This window comes from Chiloscyllium plagiosum, unplaced genomic scaffold (assembly GCF_037043375.1).
Source record: "Chiloscyllium plagiosum isolate Xiang-an unplaced genomic scaffold, Cpla_swu_hap1 HiC_scaffold_14, whole genome shotgun sequence".
Taxonomy (NCBI): Eukaryota; Metazoa; Chordata; class Chondrichthyes; order Orectolobiformes; family Hemiscylliidae; genus Chiloscyllium; species Chiloscyllium plagiosum.
This window is the reverse complement of record NW_028270152.1, coordinates 17164133-17190147: the sequence shown is the minus strand read 5'-3', so window position 1 is coordinate 17190147 and position 26015 is coordinate 17164133. Positions and strand designations below refer to the sequence as shown.

The following is a 26015-nucleotide window of genomic DNA, read 5'->3' as shown; positions in this document are numbered from 1 at the left end:
CTAGTAAGGTGGAGGGTGGGACCCAGGGAGATAGTGAGGAAAGGGATCAATCTGAGACTGGTACAGTTGAGAACAGAAGTGAGTCAAACAGTCAGGGCAGGCAGGGACAAGGTAGGACTAATAAATTAAACTGCATTTATTTCAATGCAAGAGGCCTAACAAGGAAGGCAGATGAACTCAGGGCATGGTTAGGAACATGGGACTGGGATATCACAGCAATTACAGAAACATGGCTCAGGGATGGGCAGGACTGGCAGCTTAATGGTCCAGGATACAACAGGCTACAGGACGGATAGAAAGGGTGGCAAGAGAGGAGGGGGAGTGGCATTTTTGATAAGAGATAGCATTACAGCTGTGCTGAGGGAGGATATTCCCGGAAATACATCCAGGGAAGTTATTTGGGTGGAACTGAGAAATAAGAAAGGATGATCACCTTATTGGGATTGTATTATAGACCCCCTAATAGTCAGAGCAAAATTGAGAAACAAACTTGTAAGGAGATCTCAGCTATCTGTAAGAATAATAGGTAGTTATGGTAGCGGATTTTAGCTTTCCAAACATCGACTGGGACTGCCATAGTATTAAAGGTTTAGATGGAGAGGAATTTCTTAAGTGTGTACAAGACAATTTTCTGATTCAGTATGTGGATGTACCTACTAGAGAAGGTGCAAAACTTGACCTATTCTTGGGAAATAAGGCAGGGCAGGTGACTGAGGTGTCAGTGGGGGACGACTTTGGGGCCAGCGACTATAATTCGATTCGTTTTAAAATCGTGATGGAAAAGGATAGACCAGATCTAAAAGTTGAAGTTCTAAATTGGAGAAAGGCCAATTTTGATGGTATTAGGCAAGAACTTTCGAAAGCTGATTGGAGGCAGATGTTTGCAGATAAAGGGACGGCTGGAAAATGGGAAGCCTTCAGAAATGAGATAACAAGAATCCAGAGAAAGTATATTCCTGTCAGGGTGAAAGGGAAGGTTGGTGGATATAAGAAATGCTGGATGACTAAAGAAATTGAGGGTTTGGTTAAGAAAAAGAAGGAAGCATAGGTAAGGTGTAGACAGGATAGATCGACTGAATCCTTAGAACAGTATAAAGGAAGTAGGAGTATACTTAAGAGGGAAATCAGGAGGGCAAAATGGGGACATGAGATAGATTTGACAAATAGAATTAAGGAGAATCCAAAGAGTTTTTATAAATCTATTAAGCACAAAAGGGTAACTAGGGAGAGAATAGAGCCCTGAGGAGAAAGTGAGGACTGCAGATGCTGGAGATCAGAGCTTAAAAATGTGTTGCTGGAAAAGCACAGCAGGTCAGGCAGCATCCAAGGAGAAGGAGAATCGACGTTTCGGGCATAAGCCCTTCTTTAGGAATGAGGAGGGTGTGCCTAGCAGGCTAAGATAAAAGGTAGGGAGGAGGGACTTGGGGGAGGGGCATTGGGAATGCGATAGGTGGAAGGAGGTTAAGGTGAGGGTGATAGGCCGGAGAGGGGGTGGGGGCGGAGAGGTCGGGAAGAAGATTGCAGGTCAAGAAGGTGGTGCTGAGTCTAAGGGTTGGGATTGAGATAAGGTGGGGGGAGGGGAAATGAGGAAGCTGGAGAAATCCGCATTCATCCCCTGTGGCTGGAGGGTTCCTAGGCGGAAGATGAGTCGCTCTTCCTCCAGGCGTCGTGTTACCATGGTCTGGCGATGGAGGAGGCCAAGGACCTGCATGTCCTTGGCGGAGTGGGAGGGGAGTTAAAGTGTTCAGCCACGGGGCGGTTGGGTTGGTTGGGTGCGGGTGTCCCAGAGGTGTTCTCTGAAACGTTCCACAAGTAGGCGGCCTGTCTCCCCAATGTATAGGAGGCCACATCGGGTGCAGCGGATGCAGTAAATGATGTGTGTGGAGATGCAGGTGAATTTCTGATGGATATTGAAGGATCCCTTGGGGCCTTGGAGGGAAGTGAGGGGGGAGGTGTGGGCGCAAGTTTTGCATTTTTTTGTGGTTGCAGGGGAAGGTGACGGGAGTGGAGGTTGGGTTGGTGAGGGGTGTGGATTTGACAAGGGAGTCGCAGAGGGAGTGGTCTTTCCGGAACGCTGATAGGGGTGGGGAGGGAAATATATCCTTGGTGGTGGGATCCGTTTGGAGGTGGCGGAAATGACGAAGGGTGATCCGATGTATCTGGAGGTTGGTGAAGTGGTAAGTAAGGACTAGTGGGGTTCTGTCCTGGTGGCGATGAGAGGGGTGGGGTTCAAGGGCGGAGGAGCGGGAAGTGGAGGAGATGCGGTGGAGAGCATCGTCAACCACGTCTGAGGGGAAATTGCAGTCTTTGAAGGAGGAGGCCATCTGGGTTGTTCGGTATTGGAATTGGTCCTCCTGGGAGCAGATGCGTCGAAGGCGAAGGAATTGGGAATATGGGATGGTGTTTTTACAGGGGGCAGGGTGGGAAGAGGTGTAATCTAGGTAGCTGTGGGAGTCAGTCGGTTTATAGTATACGTTCGTGTTGAGTCGGTCGTCCGAGATAGAGATGGAGAGGTCTAGGAAGTGGAGGGAGGAGTCTGAGACGTTCCAGGTAAATTTGAGGTCGGGTTTGGAAGGTGTTAGTAAAGTGGATGAACTGTTCAACCTCCTCGTGGGAGCACGAGGCAGCGCCGATACAGTCATCGATGTAGCAGAGGAAAAGGTGGGGGGTGGTGCCAGTGTAGCTGCGGAAGATGGACTGTTCCACATATCCAACGAAGAGGCAGGCATAGCTAGGGCCCATGCGGGTGCCCATGGCTACTCCTTTGGTTTGGTGGAAGTGGGAGGATTGGAAGGAGAAGTTGTTCAGGATGAGGACCAGTTCAGTCAGTCGAAGGAGGGTGTCAGTGGAAGGGTACTGGTTGGTTCGGCGGGAAAGGAAGAAGCGGAGGGCTTTGAGGCCTTCGTGATGGGGGATGGAGGTGTATAGGGACTGAATGTCCATGGTGAAGATAAGGCGTTGGGGGCCAGGGAAGCGAAAATCATGGAGGAGGTGGAGGGCGTGGGTGGTGTCCCGAACGTAGGTGGGGAGCTCTTGGACTAAGGGGGACAGGACCATGTCAAGGTATGCAGAAATGAGTTTGGTGGGGCAGGAGCAGGCTGAGACAATGGGTCGGCCGGGGCAGTCAGGTTTATGGATTTTGGGCAGGAGGTAGAAACGGGCGGTGCGGGGTTGTCGGACTATGAGGTTGGAGGCGGTGGATGGGAGATCCCCTGAGGTTATGGATGGTCTGGGAGATGATGGTTTGATGGTGGGAGGTGGGGTCATGGTCAAGGGGGCAGTAGGAGGAGGTGCCTGCGAGCTGGCGTTTAGCCTCAGCAATATAGAGATCGGTGCGCCAAACTACCACCGCGCCTCCCTTGACTGCCGGTTTGATGGTGAGGTTGGGGTTGGAGCGGAGGGAGTGGAGGGCCGCACGTTCCAAGGGTGAGAGGTTGGAGTAGGTGAGAGAGGTGGAGAGGTTGAGGCGGTCAATGTCACGGCGGCAGTTGGCTTTGAAGAGATCGAGGGTGGGTAAGAGGCCAGCACGGGGTGTCCAGGTGGATGGGGTGTGTTGGAGGCAGGAGAAGGGGTCGTCAGAGGGTGGGCGGGAGTCCTGGTTGGAGAAGTAGGCGCGGAGGCGAAGGAAGCAGAAGAATTGTTCGACATCTCGCCGTGTGTTGAATTCGTTAATCCGGGAGCGTAGGGGGATGAAGGTGAGGCCTCTGCTGAGCTGGGCAGGGCTGGGAGCTAGGACCTGGTGTGGGGCTGGAGCTGGGAGTGGGGGCGGGGTTAGGCGCGGGGGCGGGGTTAGGCTCAGAGGCAGCCTTTGTGTGGAGCCACAGAAAATGGGGGAGATACTAAATGAATATTTTGCATCAGTATTTACTGTGGAAAAGGATATGAAAGATATAGATTGTAGGGAAATAGATGGTGACGTCTTGCAAAATGTCCAGATTACAGAGGAGGAAGTGCTAGATGTCTTGAAACGGTTAAAAGTGGATAAATCCCCAAGACCTGATCCGGTGTACCCCAAAACTCTGTGGGAAGCGAGAGAAGTAATTGCTGGGCCTCTTGCTGAGATATTTGTATCATCAATAGTCACAGGTGAGGTGCCGGAAGACTGAAGGTTGGCTAATGTGGTGCCACTGTTTATGAAGGGTGGTAAAGACAAACCAGGGAACTATAGACCAGTGAGCATGACATCAGTAGTGGGCAAGTTGTTGGAGGGAATCCTGAGGGACAGGATGTGCATGTACTTGGAAAGGCAAGGACTGATTTGGGATAGTCAACATGGCTTTGTGCATGGGAAATCATGTCTCACAAACTTGAGTGAGTTTTTTGAAGAAGTAACAAAGACGATTGATAAGGGGAGAGCAGTAGATGTGATCTATATGGACTTCAGTAAGGTGTTTGACAAGGTTCCCCATGAGAGACTGATTAGCAAGGTTAGATCTCATGGAATAAAGGGAGAACTAGCCATTTGGATACAGAACTGTCTCAAAGGTAGAAGACAGAGGGTGGTGGTGGAGGGTTGTTTTTCTGACTGGAGGCCTGTGACCAGTGGAGTACCACAAGGATCAGTGCTGGGTCCTCTACTTTTTGTCATTTACATAAATGATTTGAATGCGAGCATAAGAGGTACAGTTAGTAAGTTTGCAGATGACACCAAAATTGGAGGTGTAGTGGACAGCGAAGAGGGTTACCTCCGATTACAACAGGATCTCAACCAGATGGGCCAATGGACTGAGAAGTGGCAGATGGAGTTTAATTCAGATAAATGTGAGGTGCTGCATTTTGGGAAAGCAAATCTTAGCAGGACTTATACACTTCATGGTAAGGTCCTATGGAGTGTTGCTGAACAAAGAGACCTTGGAGTGTAGGTTCATAACTCCTTGAAAGTGGAGTCGCAGGTAGATAAGATAGTGAAGAAAGCATTTGGTATGCTTTCCTTTATTGGTCAGAGTATTGAGTACAGGAGTTGGGAGGTCATATTGCGGCTGTACAGGACATTGGTTAGGCCACTGTTGGAATATTGCGTGCAGTTCTGTTCTCCTTCCTATCGGAAAGATGTTGTGAAACTTGAAAGGGTTCAGAAAAGATTTACAAGGATGTTGCCAGGGTTGGAGGATCTGAGCTATAGGGAGAGGCTGAACAGGCTGGGGCTGTTTTCCCTGGAGCGTCAGAGGCTGAGGGGTGACCTTATAGAGGTTTACAAAATTATGAGGGGCATGGATAGGATAAATAGACAAAGTCTTTTCCCTGGGATCAGGGAGTCCAGAACTAGAGGGCATAGGTTTAGGGTGAGAGGGGAAAGATATAAAAGAAACCTAACGGGCAACTTTTTCATGCAGAGGGTGGTACATGTATGGAACGTGCCGGGTGCTGGCAGGTGGGACTAGATTGGGTTGGGATATTTGGTCGGCATGGACAGGTTGGACCGAAGGGTCTGTTTCCATGCTGTACATCTCTATGACTCTATCAAGACAATGTTTCCTCTAATGGGGAAGTGCCAACTAAGAGACCATCAATACAAGACAGTCACCATGAAACTCAACTGGGGTTTGCACACTAGAGTCTGCACACAGTGTTGGGAATGAGGAACCCATCACCATAGGGAAAGGCTGAAGTGGATAGCATGGATACATTTATAGGCAAGTTGCTCAGCAGACGAGGGAGAAGAGAGTAAATGATATGTGTACTTGAGAATAGGATAAACATAACATGGACTGGATGGGCCAAACAGCCTACTTCTGCACCGTATACTCTGTGTGTGGAGCATGGCACACATCATGATCCAGATCTTCCAATGTAAATGGAACACTGCAATCACTGAGGTAGAAACATCAGAAAGGAACAAATGGGAGAAGTGTTAATTGAAACAGTGTGAGAAAGGCAGTGTCAGAACTGAAGAACAATCAAAGGTCTACCTGTTGGCTCCAGGATCAACACTAGAGGGAGTTGGCCAATGTTGACGTCCAGGAATCTCCTGGGTTCAATTGATTCTCAGCTCCCTCACATGCAGGGAGCCAAGGAAACTGAACACAGTGCAAATGCTTAATAAAAACCAAAAAAACTGCAGATACTATAAATCAGAAACCAAAACAGAAATTGCTGGAAAAGCTCAGTGGGTCTGGCAGCATCTGTGGAGATAACTTAGAATTAACATTTTAGATCAAATGACCCTTCCTCAGAACAGTGCGAATGCTTCTTTTGCTTAAAAGTTTGGTCAGTAATTGAGTGCAGGAAAATAATGCTGAAAAGGCACTTAAAAAAACATATTGCTGTGATTTTTTTTTTTAAACTGTAGGGCAATCCTGGCCTGGTGACCTGTATGGATGAGGCATGGCACGGATTTCAGCCTGGGGATTATGTGACTTTCTCTCAGGTTCAGGGTATGACTGAACTGAACAACTGCACACCCATTGAAATCCAGGTTAATGGTAAGCAGCTTGTAGTAACAATAGAGGGCAGTAAAACCCCACAATAATATCTTGCTGCCAGATAACAAAGACAAGAGGAACGTTCCAGTGTGAAAAAGCATTCTGAGATGCAGCTAAAAGATTTTACTAGTTGCGTGAAGTAATTACTAAGTTAAGATATGGACTAGCCTGCTGCAGTTTGGTTTGGAAATAGTTTGAGATGGATTTGATCAGTATGTTTACCCTCCTATGTTTTACTATAAGGAGCCGTTGTTGACTGGACGGCCGAAGTCCCTGAATCCTTCATTGTGGAATCATAAGGCTGTTCAGCCCATGAAACCTGAACTGGCTCTTTTTGAGAAGCCATTCAATTAAGCAAACTGCTCTGCTCACTCCCCATAACCCCAAGGTTATCAAACTGTGTTGCTATTGAATCTGATTCCTCTGTCCTGTGAAGACAGTGCATTCTAGAGCATCATAAACCACTGCTTTTTTTTTTAAAGATCATTTTCTCTTCCCACTCTCCTAACCCAGCTGTAACCTATCCACCATCCCATTCTTTTGCTTGTTATTTTAATTCTGGTGACTGACCCTCAAACCAGAAACTGTCATTTAAAAAAAACTTAATAATCTTCTCCTTTCAACACAGATGTTGATGGACAAACCGAGCAAATGTTTTGAGTCTGGAAAGACTCTTCTTCAGAATAGTACAATCATGGCTGAAATGGTCATGGTCTCAGTTCTATTTTCCAGTCCATCCTCTCGTAATCCTTAACTTCTTTGTCGATCAGTTATCAACCTAGATCGAAAGTCTTCACGACCTGCTGGGGAAGAGAATTCCACATTGGAACAACCCTCAGAGAGAAAAGAAGACTTCTCATTGATTTTTGGTCTGTCTTTCCTTTAGATCCTTATTCCTTCTTTATCGGTGACACGAGTGACTTTAGCGATTATGAGAAAGGCGGGATTGCGATGGAAGTGAAAATGCCGCAGACATTGATGTTTGTAAGTCTCTGGATGTTTTGGCTGGTCCATTCCTGCAGATGTCACCCATTCTCCATTGCCACTTTAATACCTATCCTTTCACATTTGGCAGGTTCCAAAATGATTGATCAACTATTCCGATTGATTTTAAGAGCTCCATGTAATCAATGCAAAAATACACACTAAGTAATAGAAACCTAACGCAGGGAGTATCAATATAATTTTATTTACAGCATAAATCACTTAAATAACATTGCAACTTTGCCTGAAGTAAAACTTACTGGCAGAGAACCTTCTCACTCGCTCCCACAGGTGACTACTCGGAGATTGTGGTAAGACAGTGAACTTTGCGATATTTGAGGTCTAAATGTTTTGCAGGTTTATCGAGAGTGCTGTCATAAGGGGCCAGTTAAAACAAAGTCTGCTGGACTGATACCTTAGCCTGTACACTCAGCTGGCCTGCAACATCTACAGACTTGTGTTGTTTTGCCACATTGAGTTGAAGCCGGATGGTGGGCAGTCTGTGTGATCGATAGCTGCATTGATCTGGGCAGAGCAGTCAATTCAGTTCTTAGTGCTGTGATTTTTGCAAGTGCACACATGGTGCTAGACCTCGTGTTGGTGTTGGCCATGAGAGGAGCCATGTTTTAAATTTCTCTGAGATATCTTTTTTACTCATGGGGTATGTCTAGTAACCCAGTGTTCAATTCCTCAGCACTCCATGGTAACCCCTGGGGGATTCGCCACCCTAGTTACCATCCTGTGAATTTATTCATCATAAGCGTGTTCCAATCCTCCTCTTCCCTGATTGTTTCATGACAAAAATGTCTGGAATAGGAGACCAATCAATCCCTCAGGTCCTTCTCCACCATTTTGTTTAGTCAGGGCTGGATTCAATCTTCTTTTCCCACAGTGTTCCTCGAGACAAGTTATTGATCTCAGTAGTATTGGGTGTGACTACACGACACAATGGTTCAAAAACCATCTTATCAGGGGTACATGGATAGGAAAGGTTTGGAGAAATATGGGCCAAACGCCGGTAAATGGGACTAGTTCAGTATAGGAAACCTGGTTGGCATGGATGAGTTGGGCCGACGGGTCTCTTTCCTTGCTGTATGACTCTGACTCTAATTAGAGATGGGCAATAAATACTGGCCTTGCCAGTGATGCTGACATCCCAAGAGCAAATAAAAGTCTTGAAATCTTCAGTTAATTGTCCAAGCATACATCAGCTTTTAGAAATAAGATTTCCACATTATCAGCAACATGTCATGTGAGAGAGGTGTTTCCTGATTTCCTTCCTAATTGGACTAGCTCCAAGTTTGGGATGATATCCCCTTCAAACCTTGACCAGAGGAATTGGTTTCTCTAAATGCATCCTGCCAGTGAAAATGGCTCGTTTAGATCGCCCCTCGATCTTTCACGTTCAAACAAATCCATCCAACACCATCTCAGAATCTAACCTTCCAAGCCTCGGGATTCTCTGAAAAGTTTGATGTTCTGTTGATGAGGCAGACTGAAGTGCCTCAGAGAAAGTGATGTCGGAACTTGATGCTTCATTGGTCATGGCTTTAGCAGAGGTTACGGCTGTTGGTGTTGTAGGTCACTGTGTGTTTCTTTGTTGGCACTGTTTTTGGGTGACCTTTGCCACTGCTGAAGTACAGGTTGTTCTGCTATAACCCGCGCTTCATTAATGCGAATTCATTGCAACACAATTGACAAATTGGGGAAACATTCTAAAGCGCAAAGTTTTAAAGTGCGTTGGTTATAATGCGATTCTGACCCCTTTAGTTTAAATGGTGCTGCTATTATGCTCTTTCCAATTAACGCGAGATTGCAGGAGAATGGAACTATCCCGTTATAGCAGAACTGACTGTACGCGGTACGAGAGGTACCTCGCCAGTCTGGTTACTTACACTAGCTCTCACCTCTTCATTCACAGAAATCCTTTGGGGAGGCACTAAAGGAGCCAAAATACCAGGTTTCTGACTTTGGGAAAGCAAACAGACAGGGAACGTTGCATATTGCCTTCCAGGCTCTCCATCAGTTCGTGAAGGATTATAGCCAGCTCCCCAAACCCTGGGGAAAGGTGAGTGTGCCTGCTACCTGGACGTGGATTGGCTCCTCAGACAATAATCCTGACTTAATAACATCCTATTATTGTCCACCACGTTCCTCCACACTGTTATTGAAATGAATGTCAATCTTTGTTAAGACTAGTGTAGATATCAAGGCCTGGGTCAGTGGGTCGCGCCTTCACCTCTCAGTCAGAACCTTGTAGGTTCAACACACACTCCAAAGATGTGAGCATATTACTTTGTTGCCAACGCTGCACTGAGAGAGTGCTGCAAAGTCGAAGGTGCCATTTTTTTGATTGAGACTTTAACCCAGGTGAATGTAAAAGATCCTGTGATGCTACTTTCAAGGAAAACCAGGGAAGTTCTGTCTGATGTCCTGACCAATATTTATCGCCTGATCCACATCGGATTCCCTAGCCATTGTCATGTTGCTATTTGTGCGAGCTCACCGTGTGCAAATTGGCAACGTGGTGGCTCGGTGGTTAGCACTGCTGCATTCTGGTGCCAGGGACCCAGGTTCGATTCCAGGCTCACTATCAGTGTGGAATTTGCACATTCTCGCCGTGCCTGCATGGGTTTGGCCTAGTTTCCTCCCACAGACCAAAGCTGTGCTGGTTAGGTGGATTTCACCATAGGGATCAGGGATGTGTAAGTTAGGTGGATGAGCCATGGAAAAATGCAGTGTTATAGGGTAAGGGTGTGGGTCTTAGTGAGATGCTCTTTGGAGGGTCAGTGCAAACTTGATGGGCCAAATGGCATGTATCTGAACTAGATGGATTCAAATTTACAGACAACCATTTTAAGTAGGACTTTGGTTAAATGCTTTGGTACATCCTATGGCTGTAAAATATGCTATGTAAATGCAAATCCTTTCTTACATCCAGAAGCCAATGCAAATAAAGTTTGTGTTTTTATTGAAGCTTTTTTTCCGTCCTTCAGCGAAATCCCTCACTTTGAAGGCAATTAGCCACCAAATTGTTACTCTCAAAGAAGAAAATGTGGATGAATAGAGGTTAAAAAAATTACATACATATTTAAAACTTATTATTTCTTTCCATTTCTCTTGTAGACTGATGCAGATGTCTTAGTGACTATTGCAAATAAGCTCAGTGAGAATGACCCGTCGATCCTAAATGAAAGTCCCTTGGATGAGGAGCTAGTGAGAAAACTGGCCTATGTTGCTATGGGCAACCTGAGTCCTATCACTGCATTTATTGGTGGTATCGCTGCACAGGAAGTCATGAAGGTAAAACCGAGGTGAAGTCTAATACAGACGCTTTGTGACATGAGGCCACCATATTTAATTTGGAGCCACATTGTAAAGGGGCAAAGAGCAGGTTAGATACCCTGCTATCGTCTGTCATCACTGCTGCCATTTTAAAATGGGGAATGGGGCTTCTCTTAAAAGGGTGGTGTGTGGTGAGGGATGAATCAGCAGAGAGTTGCTAAGTCTCAGGACATTGGTCACTGGCCGTTCTGTGTCTCTGTAAAAGATTTGAAAGCTCCATGGTATACCATGTTTTGTCAGTCCTGGGGACAGACTTCAGTGTTAACGTGACTTTGAATGTGTTTTCCAAGCAACTTCTATCCTGTGTTAATACAGAACTGGGACTCTCTCAAAGGGTCATGAATCTGTGGAATTCACTCCCGCAGATTGCGGTTGATGCTGGGACACTGAATAATTGTGAGGACGAGATAGACAGATTTTTAAATTAGTAATAGACTTAAGGGTTATGGAGGGTGAGCAGGAGATTAGGGTTGAGGCTGAGATGAGATCAGCCATGATTGAATTGAGTGGTGGAATTGCCTACTCCTGCTCCTAGTTCGTATGTAACCTTCGTTAAGCGTGCCCTTCTAGGTTAAGTGGATTGGCCATGGTAAATTGCCCCTAGTGTTCTAGGATGCACAGACTGGGTGGGTTAGCCATATCAAATGTAGGGGTACAGGGATAGGGTAGGCAGGAGGTGGGTCTGGTTGAGATGGTCTTCGGAAGGTCATTGTGGACTCGATGGGCAGAATGGCCAGCTTCCATACTGTAGGGATTCTATGAATCTATGCTGATTCGAGTAGTGTCGTGGCTACCTCCTTAGCTCTGCACTGATTTGTGGTTTCAGGCCTGTACGGGGAAGTTCACGCCTCTCCACCAGTGGATGTACTTCGATGCACTCGAGTGTTTGCCTGAGGAAAACAAAGATTTCCCTTTATTCGAAGAAAACTTTGCACCTGTAAGTATCAGCAGGATTCTGATCTACATACTACAGCCTCACCATTTCTCTCTCTCTCTCTAACAATCCCATCTCGATGAAGCTTTCAGAATTGCTTATAGTGAACACCACAAAATCCATTTGGTCCAACTGGCTTATACCAGAATTTATGTTCCACACCAGCCTCATATAACCTCATCAACATGCTTTGTTCTATTTCATGCATTTATCTAGTTTCTTCTTTAATAAATGGAAGATAGTGAATGTGGGGAAGTAGATGGTGACATCTTGAAAAAATGTCCATATTACAGAGGAGGAAGTGCTGGATTGTCTTAAACTGCATAAAGGTGGATAAATCGCCAAACTTGATCAGGTGTACCCTAGAACTCTGTGAGAAGCCAATGATTGCTGGGCCTCTTGCTGAGATACTTGTTTCATCGATAGTCACAGGTGAGGTGCCGGAAGACTGGAAGTTGGGTAACGTGGCACCACTACTTATGAAAGGTGGTAAGGAAAAGCCAGGGAACTATAGGCTAGCTGACCTCTGTGGTGGGCAAGTTGCTGGAGGGAATCCTGAGGTGCAGGATGTACATGTATTTGGAAAGGCAAGGATTGATTTGGGATAGTCAACATGGCTTTGTGTGTAGGAAATCATGTCTCACAAACTTGACTGAGTTTTTTGAAGAAGTAACAAGGAGGATTGATGACGGCAGACCAGTGGAGGTGTTCTATATGGACTTCAGTAAGACATTCGACAAGGTTTCTCATGATAGACTGATTAGCAAGGTTAGATCACATGGAATAAAGGGAGAACTAGCCATTTGGATACAGAACTGGCTCGAAGGTAGAAGATAGAGGGTGGTGGTGGAGGGTTGCTTTTCAGACTGGAGGCCTGTGACCAGTGGAGTGCCACAAGGATCGGTGCTGGGTCCTCTACTTTTTGTCATTTATATAAATGATTTTGTATGTGAATATAAGAGGTACATATAGTAAGTTTGCAGATGACACCAAAATTGGGGATTTTTGTGGACAGTGAAGAAGGTTACCTTACAGTGCAACATGATCTTGATCAGATGGGCCATTGGACTGAGGAGTGGCAGATGGAGTTTAATTTGGATAAATGTGAGGTGCTGCATTTTGGAAAGGCACATCAGGGAAGGACTTATACATTTAATGGTAAGGTCCTCGGGAATGTTGCTGAACAAAGACACTTTGGAGTGCAGGTTCATAGCTCCTTGAAAGTGGAGTCTCATGTAGATAGGATAGTGAAGAAGGCATTTAGTTGGCTTCCCTTTATTGATCAGAGCATTGAGTATAGGAGTTGAGGTCATGTGTGGCTGTATAGGGTATTGGTTAGGCCACTTTTGGAATATTGTGTGCAATTCTGGTCTCCCTCCTATAGGAAGGATGTTGTAAAACTTGAAAGGGTTCCGAAAAGATTTACAAGGATGTTGGAGGGTTTGAGTTATTGGGAGGGGCTAAATAGACTGGAGCGTCAGAGGCTGAGGGGTGACCTTATAGAGGTTTATAAAATCATGAGGGGCATGGGTAGAGTAAATAGACAAAGTCTTTCCCCTGGGGTGGGAGAGACCAAAGATAGAGGGGATAGGATTAGAGTGAGAGGGGAAGCTGCCGGATGAAGTGGTGGAGGCTAGTACAATTGCAACATTTAAAAGGCATCTGGATAGGTATATTCGTAGCAAGGGTTTAGAGGGATATAGGCCAAGTGCCAGATATCCCAAACTATATTAGTTTGGGATATCTGGTCGGCATGGACGAGTTGGACCGAAAGGTCTGTGTCTGTGTTGTACATCTTTTGTGGCTTGAAGTCATAAGATCATTAGAACATAAGAAATAGGAGCAGGAATAGGCCATTTGGCCCCTCCAGCCTGGTCCACCATTCAATAAGATCATGACTGATCTTTTCATGAACTCAGCTCCATTTACCTGCCCGCTCACCATAACCCTTAATTTTTATACTGTTCAAAAATCTTTGTCTTAAGAGAGTTCAATGCGATAGCCTCACCTGCTTCACTGGGCAGGGAATTCCACAGATTGACAACCCTTTGGGTGAATAATTTCCTCCTCAACTCAGTCCTAAATCTGTGCCCCCTTATTTTGAGGCTATGCCCCTTAGTTCACTATCATCCTTATGTCACAGAATTGTTATGGTACACAGATCCTTTAGCACATCATGTCTAAGCCTGCTGTTTGACCATTTTGAGTTAATACCAATATTTTTCCATTTCCCATAAAGAATCATCCCACGCCCCCTTGAACGTCTCAATGTTAACCCTCTGTACCACACTTCCAGAACCTAGCTACTCGCTCTGTGAAAATGTTTTTTTTGGTCAATGGTTTTTGAACTGCCTATATTAGGGAGGCTAGAACAGTGCCCACTGCTCCTAGTTTTATACAAGTTTATAACCTGTTAGCTTACGGTCAGTAAAAAGGGGGCATAATTTTAAAATGGAAGCCAGGAGAATTGAAGGGGATTTGAGGATGGATTTTTTTTCAGCCAGACTGTGGCGAGGGTCAGGAATGCACTTGCCTGGGAGGGTAGTTGAGGCAGGAAACATCACAACCTTTAAAAATGGATGAGCACAAGAAGTATCATAACATTCAAGGCTATGGGCCTAGTTGCGGGAGCATTGGACGATTGTAGGCAGCAGTATATTTTTGATGTTGCAGACTCAATGGGCCGAAGAGCCTGTTCTGTATGAGTCTGTGAGTGAATCAAATATCCTAGAAATAAATCTGTCCTCTTTTGTAATTTGCAATTGTGTGTATATATAATGAGATGTACAGATGCTGGAGAGTCGGAGTCGAAAAGTGTGTAGCTGGAAAAGCACAGCACAGCAGGTCAGGCAGCATCTGAGGAACAGGAGAGTTGATGTTTTGAGAATAAGCCCTTCATCAGGAACAGCTTATGCCCAAAGCGTCGTCTCTCCTGCTCCTCAGACACTGCCTGACCAGCTATGCTTTTCCAGCACCACAGTTTTCGACACGGTGTATGCACTTGTAGTAGTCTGCATGTGAAGATCCCAGGCCTCTGTTAAGACTTTTACTTTGAAAGGAATATGTGACCCTTTTTATTATTCCCACCAAAGTGCACCCTCTCACAATTGGCTGCATTGAAGTGCATTTACAGATGATGTTGCCGCTGATCAGTGAGTAAGAAATACAGAGAGGAAAAAGAACTTTCATCTATGTGATGGATTCCATCATCTCAGTAAACCAGTTGTGTGCTGCTGCTGTGATGTAGAACATGTGGCAGCCAATGTGTGCACAACAAGATCCCACAAAGGGTTTCAATACATGCTGGCCAGAACATCCCTGCGATCTTGCACATCCACCCAAGAGGGTTTCTCATTGCCTCGTCTGGAGAGTGACACCCTCCGCGGCATCAGGTTTGTTTATGGCTTCAAGGCCCCCAGACTGGGACTTGACCTCCTGACCTTCTGATGGAGCTGAGATGTGTCACCGGCTGAGACAGAGCAGGGACTGAGTAATCTGGGTTCTGTGTATTCCTAGCAGATCACGCTTGTTTCTGAGAACAAGTTGATGCAATTCATGCAATCTCAGTAGGTGTGAATACGATGTGTGAAAGCTTGACCTAGGAATAGATGTGTATCCACCAGAAGGTAACTTTGGAGTAATTGTTAGCCAATCCGTTAACACAATCAAGAGCATATAATTGGGTTTATTATGGGAAAAATAAGATTAATTGGCCAAAATCAATTATATGGTAAAGATTGGGGATAAATCTGACTGGAAAGTTAATGGGTGGAAGTGGATCGATAAACTCTCAATGGGATTGTCTCAAGTGACAATGGGAATGGTGCTTACTGTCCAATGTGCTGGAGTACAGCACTTGTTGCCAGTTGAGTTGTGAGTGGGTTTAGACAGAGAATCAATCAGTACAGAATGCAATGGCCCATCATGCCCTGACATTACCAACCTGACTGGCCCTGCTGTTTCTGTTCTTCCTTGCAGAGAGGCTGCCGTTACGACGGGCAGATTGCCATCTTCGGAGCTGAATTTCAAGAGAAGCTGAAGATGCAGAAATACTTCCTGGTAAGTGGAGGGTGAGATCTGGTTCCTTCCTTTCAGAGTACTTCCATTCTCTCAAAAATGTTAGTGCCCAGTGTGGGTGATTTCACCTCTGCCCTTCCCTCATAGTGTTACAACATAGGATAGCACTTTCAACGCCCCATCCGGCACTGATGCACGGTCACAGCAGGGTGCATCATCTACATGATGCACTGCAGCAACTCATCAAGGCCTCTTCAACAGCAGCTTCCAAAACCCCAATTAGAAGGACAAGGCAGACAGAAACGCTGGAACAACTCCATCGACAAAATCACCTACAAGTCACATCAAATCCTCAGTTAGAACTAGTTGCCATTCTTCACTGTTGAAGTTGTAATCCTGGAGCTCCCTCTTTAGCGCCACATAGCAGTTCAATAAGGTGACTCAATACCACCTCCTGAAGAGCAATTAGTGACGGGCAATAACTTCTGGCCTAGCCCCTGACTCTCCCGTATCCCATGAAAGATTAAGTAAAGTTTGGGCTCTTGGTCAAGTGTGGATCAACACTTCTGTGACACCACTGTGTGTCCAACCATGTATCTTATCTGCCTGACTAGTTGGACTTGTGTTCCCATGCAGTAACAAAGGTCACCATAGTCCCACTCTCTCATTAGGGAGAGACAATTCGCAGCGAGCTTACCCTAAGGGTAGTCACACCTCAGGCAAGGAGCAATGTTGGGAAAGCAGGGCCTTCATGGTAACAAGAGTGTGGTGCTGGAAAAGCACAGCAGGTCAGCAGCATCCAAGGAACAAGAGAATCGACATTTTGGGCAAGAGCCCTTCATCAGAAATGAGGCTCGACTCTGACCTCCAGCATCTGCAGTCCTCACTTTCTCCTTCATGGTAACGTCAGCTGACACAGGAGTTGTACCCACCCTGTTGGTATCACTCTGCATTACAAACCAGCTGTCCAGCCATCTGAGTTAACCAATCCTCACGCCTGGCCTTCTGTACTAACGTGCCAATAAGCATTAAACAACTAGTACTCTGAGTATTGAATAATGAGAGATGATACAAATTAGGCTTGTATCCCCCTTAGCTGCCTCTCACCATTCCTCTCATAGATAGATATTTAATGTGATGACTGTTCCTTGAGGATTGCTTTACTCTTGCTGTGCTCTAGGTAGGGGCCGGTGCCATTGGATGTGAGCTGATGAAGAACTTTGCCATGATTGGCTTGGGAGCAGGAGAGGGCGGGAGCATCACAGTGACTGACATGGACACAATTGAACGATCAAATCTGAACAGGCAGTTTCTCTTCAGACCTGGCGATATAACGGTGAGTCAGAGCAAGTTGCATTATAACCACTTTGTTCCAATTTAGGAAAAGCTAGACCACAAGATGTAGGAGAGAAAATAGGCCATTTGGCCCATCAGGTCTGCTCTGCCGTTCAATGAGATTGTGGCTGATCTGATTATCCATTTGATACAGGAACAGAATTAGGCCATTTGGCCTGCTCCGCCATTCAATCATGGCTGATCTGTTTCTCAAGCCCATTCTCCCAGTTTCTCCCCATAACCTTTGATCCCTTTATTAATCAAGAACCTCTATCTCTGTCTTAAATTCACCACACTCTGGCTGAAGAAATTCCTCCTCATCTCCGTTCTAAAGCATTATCTCTTCACACTGAGGCTGTGCCCTCAGGTCCTAGTCTCTCCTACTCGTGGAAATATCTTCTCCATGTCCACTCTGTCTAGGCCTCTTAGTATTCTGCAAGTTTCAATGACCTCTCCCATCATCGTTCTAAACTCCATTAAGTACAGGCCCCCGGAGTCCTCAAATGCACCCCATATGACAAGCCCTTCATCCCCTGGGATCATTCTCATGAACCATCTGTGGATCTCTCCAACACCAGCACATCCTTCCTTAGATATGAGGCCCAAAATATTCCAAATATGGTCTGACAGAGCCTTATTTAGCCTCAGCAGTATATTTCTGCTGTTGTATTCCAGCCCTCTTGAAATAAACGCTAACGCTGCATTTGCTTTACCAACAGCCAACTGAGCCTGTGTGTTAACCCCAACAAAATTCTGAACTAGAACTCTTCAACCCCTTTGTGCTTCAGATTTCCAATGTCTTTCTCTCTGTAGAGAATAGTCTACACCTCCTTTCTTCCTGCCAAAGTATATAGCTTCACACTTTGCCACATTGTATTTTGCCACTTCTTTGTCCACCACCCCACTACTACCTGCTCCTTCATCTATCTTGGTGTGTAATCTATAAATTTAGCAACAAAGACTTCTGTTCATTTTGTTTTTATTAACCTATTTGTCTAATCAAGCTGTTTTAGAGATGTTATTAAACACCTCTGGAGCAGGTGGGGCTTGAACCTGGGTCTATAGGTCCGGGGTAGCAATACCACCTGCTTGCCACAAGAGGGCCCCTAATGCCTTTAATATTGATCCAGTCAACATTGTTATGTCCAAACACTGTCTGTTGTTTCCTTCAGTCTGGGCCACCAGTCCTTTATCTATCCCAGGCCATTTAGATATGTTTTGTTCTTTTCACTTTAATTCAGTTTAAAAGTTTTGTTCCTGATCCTTAAAGGAAATCTGCAAGGGTCCAGAAAATAAGCTCAAGCCTTGAGGACATGCTTCAGATTTCCACAAAACGTTAATGTGAAAACATTGGATAGCCTTTTCCTGCACATATACCCCAGGAGCAGTTGCCAGTGCATTTTGCAAGTGATGACGCCCATTGCCGTTCTAAAGAGAGAAAGATTTGCATTTGTAAAGCACCTTTCATGACCTCGGCATGTAACTGTCGTAACTTAGGAAACATAGCTGCCAATTTGTACAGAGTAAGCTCGTACAAGTGGAAACATGGTGAGGTCCAGATTATCAAAGAACAGTGACAGGCCCTTCGGCCCACCAAGCTTTTTCTAAACTAAACCTCCATGTGATCCATATCCCTCTGTTCCCTGCCTATTCATGTGCATCTGTTGCAATGTCTCTTAAACCTTGCTATTGTATCAGCTTCTACCACCTCCTCCAGCACTACATTCTAAGCACGTAGCGCCATCTGTGTAAAAAACCTGCCCCTCACATCTCCTTTAAACTTGCCCCTTTTTACATTAAATCTATGTCACCCGGTAATTGACCATTCTACCCAGGGGAAAAGCTCCGACTATCCGTTCTATTTATCTGTTCTATTTGTGTCTCTCAATTTTCTATCCCTAAGCCTCCAATGTTTGAGTGAAAACAAACAAAGTTTGTCCAATCTCTCCTTATGGCTAATACCCTCCAAACCAGACAACATCCTGGTAAACCATTTCTGTACCCTCTCCGAAGCCTCCGCATCCTTCCAGTAGTGTGGCGACCAGAATTGTACACAATATTCCATATGTGGGTTAATTTAAGTTCAATATAAACGGCAGTGTGACTCTCTGATTTTTATAATCTATGCCCCAGTCGATGAAGACAATCATGGCATATGCCTTCTTGACCACCTATATCCACGTTTTTAGATTAGATTCCCTACAGTGTGGAAACAGGCCATTTGGCTCAACAAGTCCACATCGACCCTCCGAAGAGTAACCCACCCAGACCCATTCCCCTACTTCACCCCTGACTAATGCACCTAACACTATGGGAAATATAACATGGCCAATTCACATAACCTGCACATCTTTGGAATGTGGGAGGAAACCAGAGCTCCCAGAGGAAACTCTCACAGACAGTCACCCGAGGGTGGAATCGAACCCAAGTGTCTGGCGCTGTGAGGCAATAGTGCTAACCACTGAGCTACCCTGCCATTTTCAGGGAATTGTAGACCTGAACACCTGAATCCCTCTGTATTTTAATGCTACTAATGGTCTGCCATTTACTGTATACAGTGTATGTCTGTTTTGGTAATGTTGCTTAATGAATAAGTATTTACAAGGAGTAACACTCAGGATAGCTCCATTACTCTCCTCTGAAATGTTGCCATGAGAGACCACCAGAAGGAGCCATTGATTGAAATGCTCATTTGAAAGATGCCCCCATCTGACAGTTCGGCACTTCCTCAGTATTGCAGTGGTGTACCAGATTTGATTTTTGCGGTTGAGACTCTGGAGTGGGACTTGAACACAGAACCTCTGACTTGGAGGTGAGTGTGTGCAAACCAAAGGAGACAACTTGCTTCCCTTCCCTGACAGAGGCAGAAGAGTGATGGCATAGCAGGTGTTGTTGATGATGATGAGCTGGCTCAGGACTGATCGGACTCTCTTTGAGCTTTATCTTTCTACTTACTGATTCTTGCTCTTAAATTATTCAAAATGGCACCGGATTGTGGCAAAATTGAAGAAGCTTTTCACTGTATTTGACTGTTCTCCTGTGGCGATAAATCATTCCTCATCACTGTCTTCAACAACTGAGCCTGCTTTCTATCAACAGTTACTTGCTGACACTGTAAAATGGTATAAGGCCTGCTAGATGAGACAATAAAACATAAACAGCACAATTCTACAGATACAAGGTTGTTAGGAGGCACCTTTTGTAATGCTGGTTCATCCTTCAATGTAGTATCAATACATACTACATTGGGAGCAGTAGGCCATTCCGCCCAGTGAGTCTGCTGTACCATTCAATGAGATCTGATAATCCCCAACTCCATTGTCCTGCTTTATTCCCATAACCTTTTGTTCCCTTAATGATTAAAGGTTTGTCTAGCTCAGCTTTAATGACCTAGTCTCAACAGCCCTATCTGGTAAAGAGTTCCACAGATGAACCATCTTCCTTATCTCTGTCTTAGAGTCACCAGAGACATACAGCACAGAAACAGACCGTTCAGTCCAAACAATCCCTGCCGACCATAATCCCAAACTCAACTAATCCCACTTGCCTATACTTGGCCCATTTCCCTCTGAACCTTTCCTATTCATGTACTTATCTAAATGTCTTTTAAACATTGTAGCATCCACCATATCCTCTGAACATTCATTCCAAACATGAACCACTCACTGTGGAAAAGAATTGTTCTTCATGCCTGTCTTTAAATCTTCTTCCTCTCACCTTAAAAACATGCTGCTAATTTGAAATTCCCCACCCTAGGGAAAAAGACATCTGCCACTCACCACCTCTGAACCCCTCAGGATTTTATAAACCTCTAAGACCACCCCTCAACCTCCTACCCTCCAGTTGAAAAAAATGTCCCAGCCCATCCAGCCTCTCCTTATGACATAATCCCTCCATTCCTGGCAACATCCAGGTAAATCTCTTCTGAACCCTCTCCAGCTTAATAATATCCTTCCCATAACAGGGTGACTAGAACTGGGCACAGTATTCTAGAAGAGGCCTCACCAACATCCTGTACAGCCTCAACATAACCTTTCAGCTCCTGCAGTAAAAGGTGTTGAGCAATGAGGGCAAGCCTGCTAAACACCTTCTTAACCACCCTGTCTATATGTGACACAAACTTCAAAGAATTATGTACTTGAACACTTCGCGCTCTCTCTGTTCTACAGTACTTCCCAAGCACCTACTTTTACCTGTATAAGTCCTGTCCCTGTTTGTTTTACCGAAATGCAATACCTGGCATTTATCCAAATTAAACTGTCTTAAGTGGGTTACTGACACATGGGTGCACCATCCAATTCTGAACATTGCACTAATTTAGTAAGAATGTGAAAGCATCAGAGAGGACGAGGAAAGGTCTACAAGAATGGTTCTGGGGGTCAGGGGCTTCAGTAATGTTGATTTTGGAGAAATTGGGGTTTGTTTTCAAAGGCTGAGATAAGGTGCTCAAAATTATGTGGGTTCCAGACAAAACCAGAAACTATTTCCATTGGCAGATGAGCTAAGGAGGTGGGCAAAAGAACCATACAGCAACACGAGCAAAATGCATTTTAAAAGATTGTAGTTAGAGTTTAGAATGCATTGCTTGAGAGCGTTGTGGAGTCAGATTCAGCCAATGACTTTCGAAATGAAATTGGATAAGAAAGAGAATGTGCAGAGAATAGGGCAGGAGAATGGGATTAGCCAAGTGTCTCTTGGAGAGAACTGCATTGATTCGGAGGGCAGAATTATATCCTTGTGGTTTGACCATTCCATGATACCCAATGGATTATTTGACCCCATTCACTCTGCAGTAACAGTCCTTGCCACCATGGGGCAGCATCGTCTCACTGATCAAATCAACCAGTGTGATTCTCACTGAGAAAAGCTACCATCGTAAGAGAGTGTGGATCGTTGGCAGGGTGTTCACCTTATTCTCTAGCCTCTCCTTCCTAGCAGTCAAGCACCCCCACTGTGAATGGGGAGATCTGAAAATTACTGCTTAATTTGTGTGATCAGTCTTAAAGTTGGAGAATAGGATAAAACTTTCTGATTTTTTTTTTTTGCTCCCTATTTCCAGTATCCCCTTCACCTTCTGTCCAACACGCTCTCACTCCAATCCTCTTTATCTCATTCCTTCTCTCTCTTTTGAGCCCACAGCTTTACCATGCTAAGCTTCCCTTCTTTAATCCAATGTTTTTGTAATGTGTACTGGCAACAATCCAGACAGCCGAGGATAATGATATCTTAGTTAACAGTCCAGGGCTGGGGATCTATTACATTAAACCTTTTGAAGTCTGCACTGCTGTATTAACGTTAAGATAACCCAGCATTGTCTATATTACTTCTCCAGTTGGAAAATCCTTTGGATTAAATGAACGCTTTCCAACAAAGTTAAAAATCAGGTTATAGTCCAACAGGTTTAATTGGAAGCACACTAGCTTTCAGAGCGACGCTCCTTCATCAGGTGGGTAGTCTACCACCTGGTGAAGGAGCGTCGCTCCGAAAGCTAGTGTGCTTCCAATTAAACCTGTTGGACTATAACCTGGTGTTGTGTGATTTTTAACTTTGTACACCCCAGTCCAACACCGGCATCTCCGAATCATGCTTCCCAACAATGTTTTGATCACTCTGATCATTGGGTCCCAATTCCTGAATTATTGGGAGAAGTTTGCGCAAAAAATATTAACGAAACAGTATAAATTCAGCAATTGCTTTGCAAAGTGGGAAATTGTCAGATCGTTTGGATCTCAGAGAAAAGGGTTATCCACTTACGTTGAATTGATTTGATGTATTATTGTCACATGTACCTAAGTACAGTGAAAAGTTGCAGTTGTTGTGGGTTTGTTGCCGAGCTGGGACGTTGGTTTGCAGACATTTTGTTCCCTGCCTAGGTGACATCCTCAGTGCTCTGAAGCCTCCTGTGAAGTGCTGCTATACTGTGTCTTCTGGAATCTATTTGGTTTCATTCCTGCAGCTTCCAGTTGTCAATTCCAGTTGTTTGTTGTAGTGGACGATGTATTGGCTCTCGGTCAGTGTGTTTGTCGATGGAATCTGTCGATGTGTGCCAAGCCTCTAGGAATTCTCTGGCTGAGCTCTGTTTAGCTTGTCCTATTATTGTTGTGTTGTCCCAGTCGGATTTGTGGCCCTTATCTGTGTGTCTAGATACTAGGGGTAGCTTGGTTGTGGCATTTAGTGGCTCGTTGACGTTCATGAATGTGGGTCACTAATTGTCTGTCTGTTTGTCTATATGTTGTGTTTTAGATTAGATTACATTACAGTGTGGAAACAGGCCCTTCAGCCCAACAAGTCCACACCGACCCGCCGAAGCGTAACCCACCCATACCCCTACATTTAGCCCTTACCTAACACTACGGGCAATTTAGCATGGCCAATTCACCTGACCTGCACATCTTTGGACTGTGGGAGGAAACCGGAGCACCCGGAGAAAACCCACGCAGACACTGGGAGAACGTGCAAACTCCACACAGTCAGTCGCCTGAGGCGGGAATTGAACCCAGGTCTCAGGCGCTGTGAGGCAGCAGTGCTAACCACTGTGCCACCGTGCCGCCCACATGTTTTGTGCTGCTTCTGCATGGAATCTTGTGAATTCTGTGTGCTTTGTACACAATGGGTATAGGGTCTTTTGTGCAGGACAGACATGGTGTACAAGATTCCATGCAAAGACTGCACAAAACACCATATAGGACAAACAGGCAGGCAACCAGCAATCCCATTCATGAATGTCAACTAGCCACTAAACGCCATGACCAGCTGTCCCTAGTAGCCGTACACACAGACGACCAGAACCACACGTTCAACTGGGACAACACAGAGCTCAGCCAGAGACTCTTTAGGAGCTTGGCACACATCCACTGACTCCATCAATAAACACATTGACCTCGACCCAAGATACCGACCACTGCAACGAGCAACCAGAAGCAACAGAAACCAAACCAAATAGATTCCAGAAGAGAGAGTACAACAGCGCTTCACAGGAGGCTCCATAGCACTGAGGGTGACATCTAGACAGGGGACATCTGCAAACCAACATCCCAGCTCAGCGAACCTACCCACAACTACGGCAATCGACACCCGAGCTACAATCTTTACACAAACCCTGTACCATGAAAAGCTTTGTTTGGTGTGCAGTACAGACAAATCAGAACAGACAGGGATCATGGGGCGATTGAACAGAGCTAGGAATACAAAGTTATGACAGAAATGAGGAGGAATTTCTTCTCCCGGGGATAGTGTATCGGTGGGATTCTTTCCCGTAAAGACTGGGTCATTAAGTATATTCAAAGCTGCAGTAGATTTTGAATCAGTAAGAGAATCAGGGATATGGGGAAAAGTGGAGTTGAGGATTATCTGATCAGCTATGGTCTCACTGAGAGGCAGAGCAGAATCGATGGGCTGAATGGTCTACCTCTGCTCCTCTGGCTCAATGCCTAAGAAACTCTGAATGAAGATTTTCCATTACAACATAATGTTCTTGTTTGTGGGAACCTAGTGAAATGGTGACCTCTGCCGCGCTGCTCAGCTGTGGATTGTAAAATCTATTGTGCTGTTTACAAGTCCCAGGCTGGGATTGTTACATTTTCACTCTGCTTCAGACAGGATTGTAACTGTAGATTTATCGGGAAGATAAGAAAGAGCACGTATCTGTATAGCACCATTGCGCACCCACCTAACATCCCAAAGTGTTTTGCCACCCCTGAAGTACTTTTGAAGTGCAGTCACTGTTGTAGGAAATACAGCAACCAATTTGCACACAGTACGCTCCCACAGACGACAAACTGGTCATGACCAGCTTTTGAGGTGGTTTGGAATAAGTGTGTGGGCATCAGGGAGAACTTAATTTCCTGTTTGATTAATGCTGTAGGATAACTCATAATTGTGGCCAACACATCTCACCATGAGGTAGTTCAGTGGTTAACGCTGCTGCCTCACAGCGCCAGGAACCTGGGTTTGATTCCGCCCTCGGGTGGCTGTTTGTGCGGAGTTTGCACATTCTCTGTGAGAGTCCTCTGGGTGCTTCAGTTTTCTCCCACAGTCCAAAGATGTACAGGCTAGGTGTATTGGCCATAGTGTCTAGGGATGCGCAGGCTAGGTGGGTTAGCCATGGGAAATGCAGGGTTAGGGTAGGGGACTGGGTCTGGGTGGGAAGCTCTTTGGAGGGGCAGTGTGGGCTTAATGGGCTGAATGGCCTGCTTCCACACTGTAGGGATTCAGTGATTCTATGAAGGACAGCACCTCGATACCATAGCATCAGCCAAGATTATTGCACTGAGTGAGACCTGAACCCTAGACATGCTGATTCAGATTTGGAGGCATTATCAGCTGAACTACATCTAGCACTCAGCTGACACTGTATGCAGTTGCTGCTCTGAGCCTCCTGTAACTAATTTCACAATGTTTGACAGCACAGTTTCTGAACATGTCCCATCACTCTACACGTAGATTAGATTAGATTAGATTAGATTCCCTACAGTGTGGAAACAGGACCTTCGGCCCAACGAGTCCACACTGACCCTCCAAAGAGTATACCCCACCCAGACCCATTTCCCCTACCCTACATTTACTCCTTACTAATGCACCTAACACTATGGGCAATTTAGCATGGACCCTCTCCCCCATTCCTTGAGAGACTGGAAGAACACAGCAAGCCAGGCAGCATCAGGAGGTGGAGAGATCGACATTTCGGGTGTAACCCTTCTTCAGGACTGGGGATGGAGCTGTAGATAAAAGGGGGAGTAGTGGGTGGGGAGAGGGGCAGAGTGGTGAGGTGGGGGTATAGGTAGAGGGTACAACCTGGTTGGTCATTAGGTGGAATGGACCCGGTTGGTAACTGGAAGGAAGGGTTGGAAGAGAGATGCGCCCCTCCCATCGACCAACTAGGTCGTACCCTCCACCTGAACTCACCTATCCACACCTTACCACCCCACTCCTCTCCCCACCAAAAACTACCACCCCCTACCCCCTTTATCTGCTGCTTC

The 26015-nt window shown here is 45.5% G+C and overlaps 1 protein-coding gene across 1 annotated transcript in view; it reads left to right on the top strand.

Moving 5' to 3' along the window:
• uba1 (ubiquitin-like modifier activating enzyme 1) overlaps nt 1-26015 on the top strand; it is a 297482-nt gene that overhangs the window by 21848 nt on the left and 249619 nt on the right. The window contains exons 7-13 of the mRNA XM_087994098.1: nt 6290-6422; nt 7309-7406; nt 9328-9474; nt 10533-10709; nt 11578-11688; nt 15664-15744; nt 16883-17038. Of these exons, the coding sequence (XP_087850224.1) occupies nt 6290-6422; nt 7309-7406; nt 9328-9474; nt 10533-10709; nt 11578-11688; nt 15664-15744; nt 16883-17038 (903 nt within the window). The remainder of the gene's footprint in view (nt 1-6289; nt 6423-7308; nt 7407-9327; nt 9475-10532; nt 10710-11577; nt 11689-15663; nt 15745-16882; nt 17039-26015) is intronic.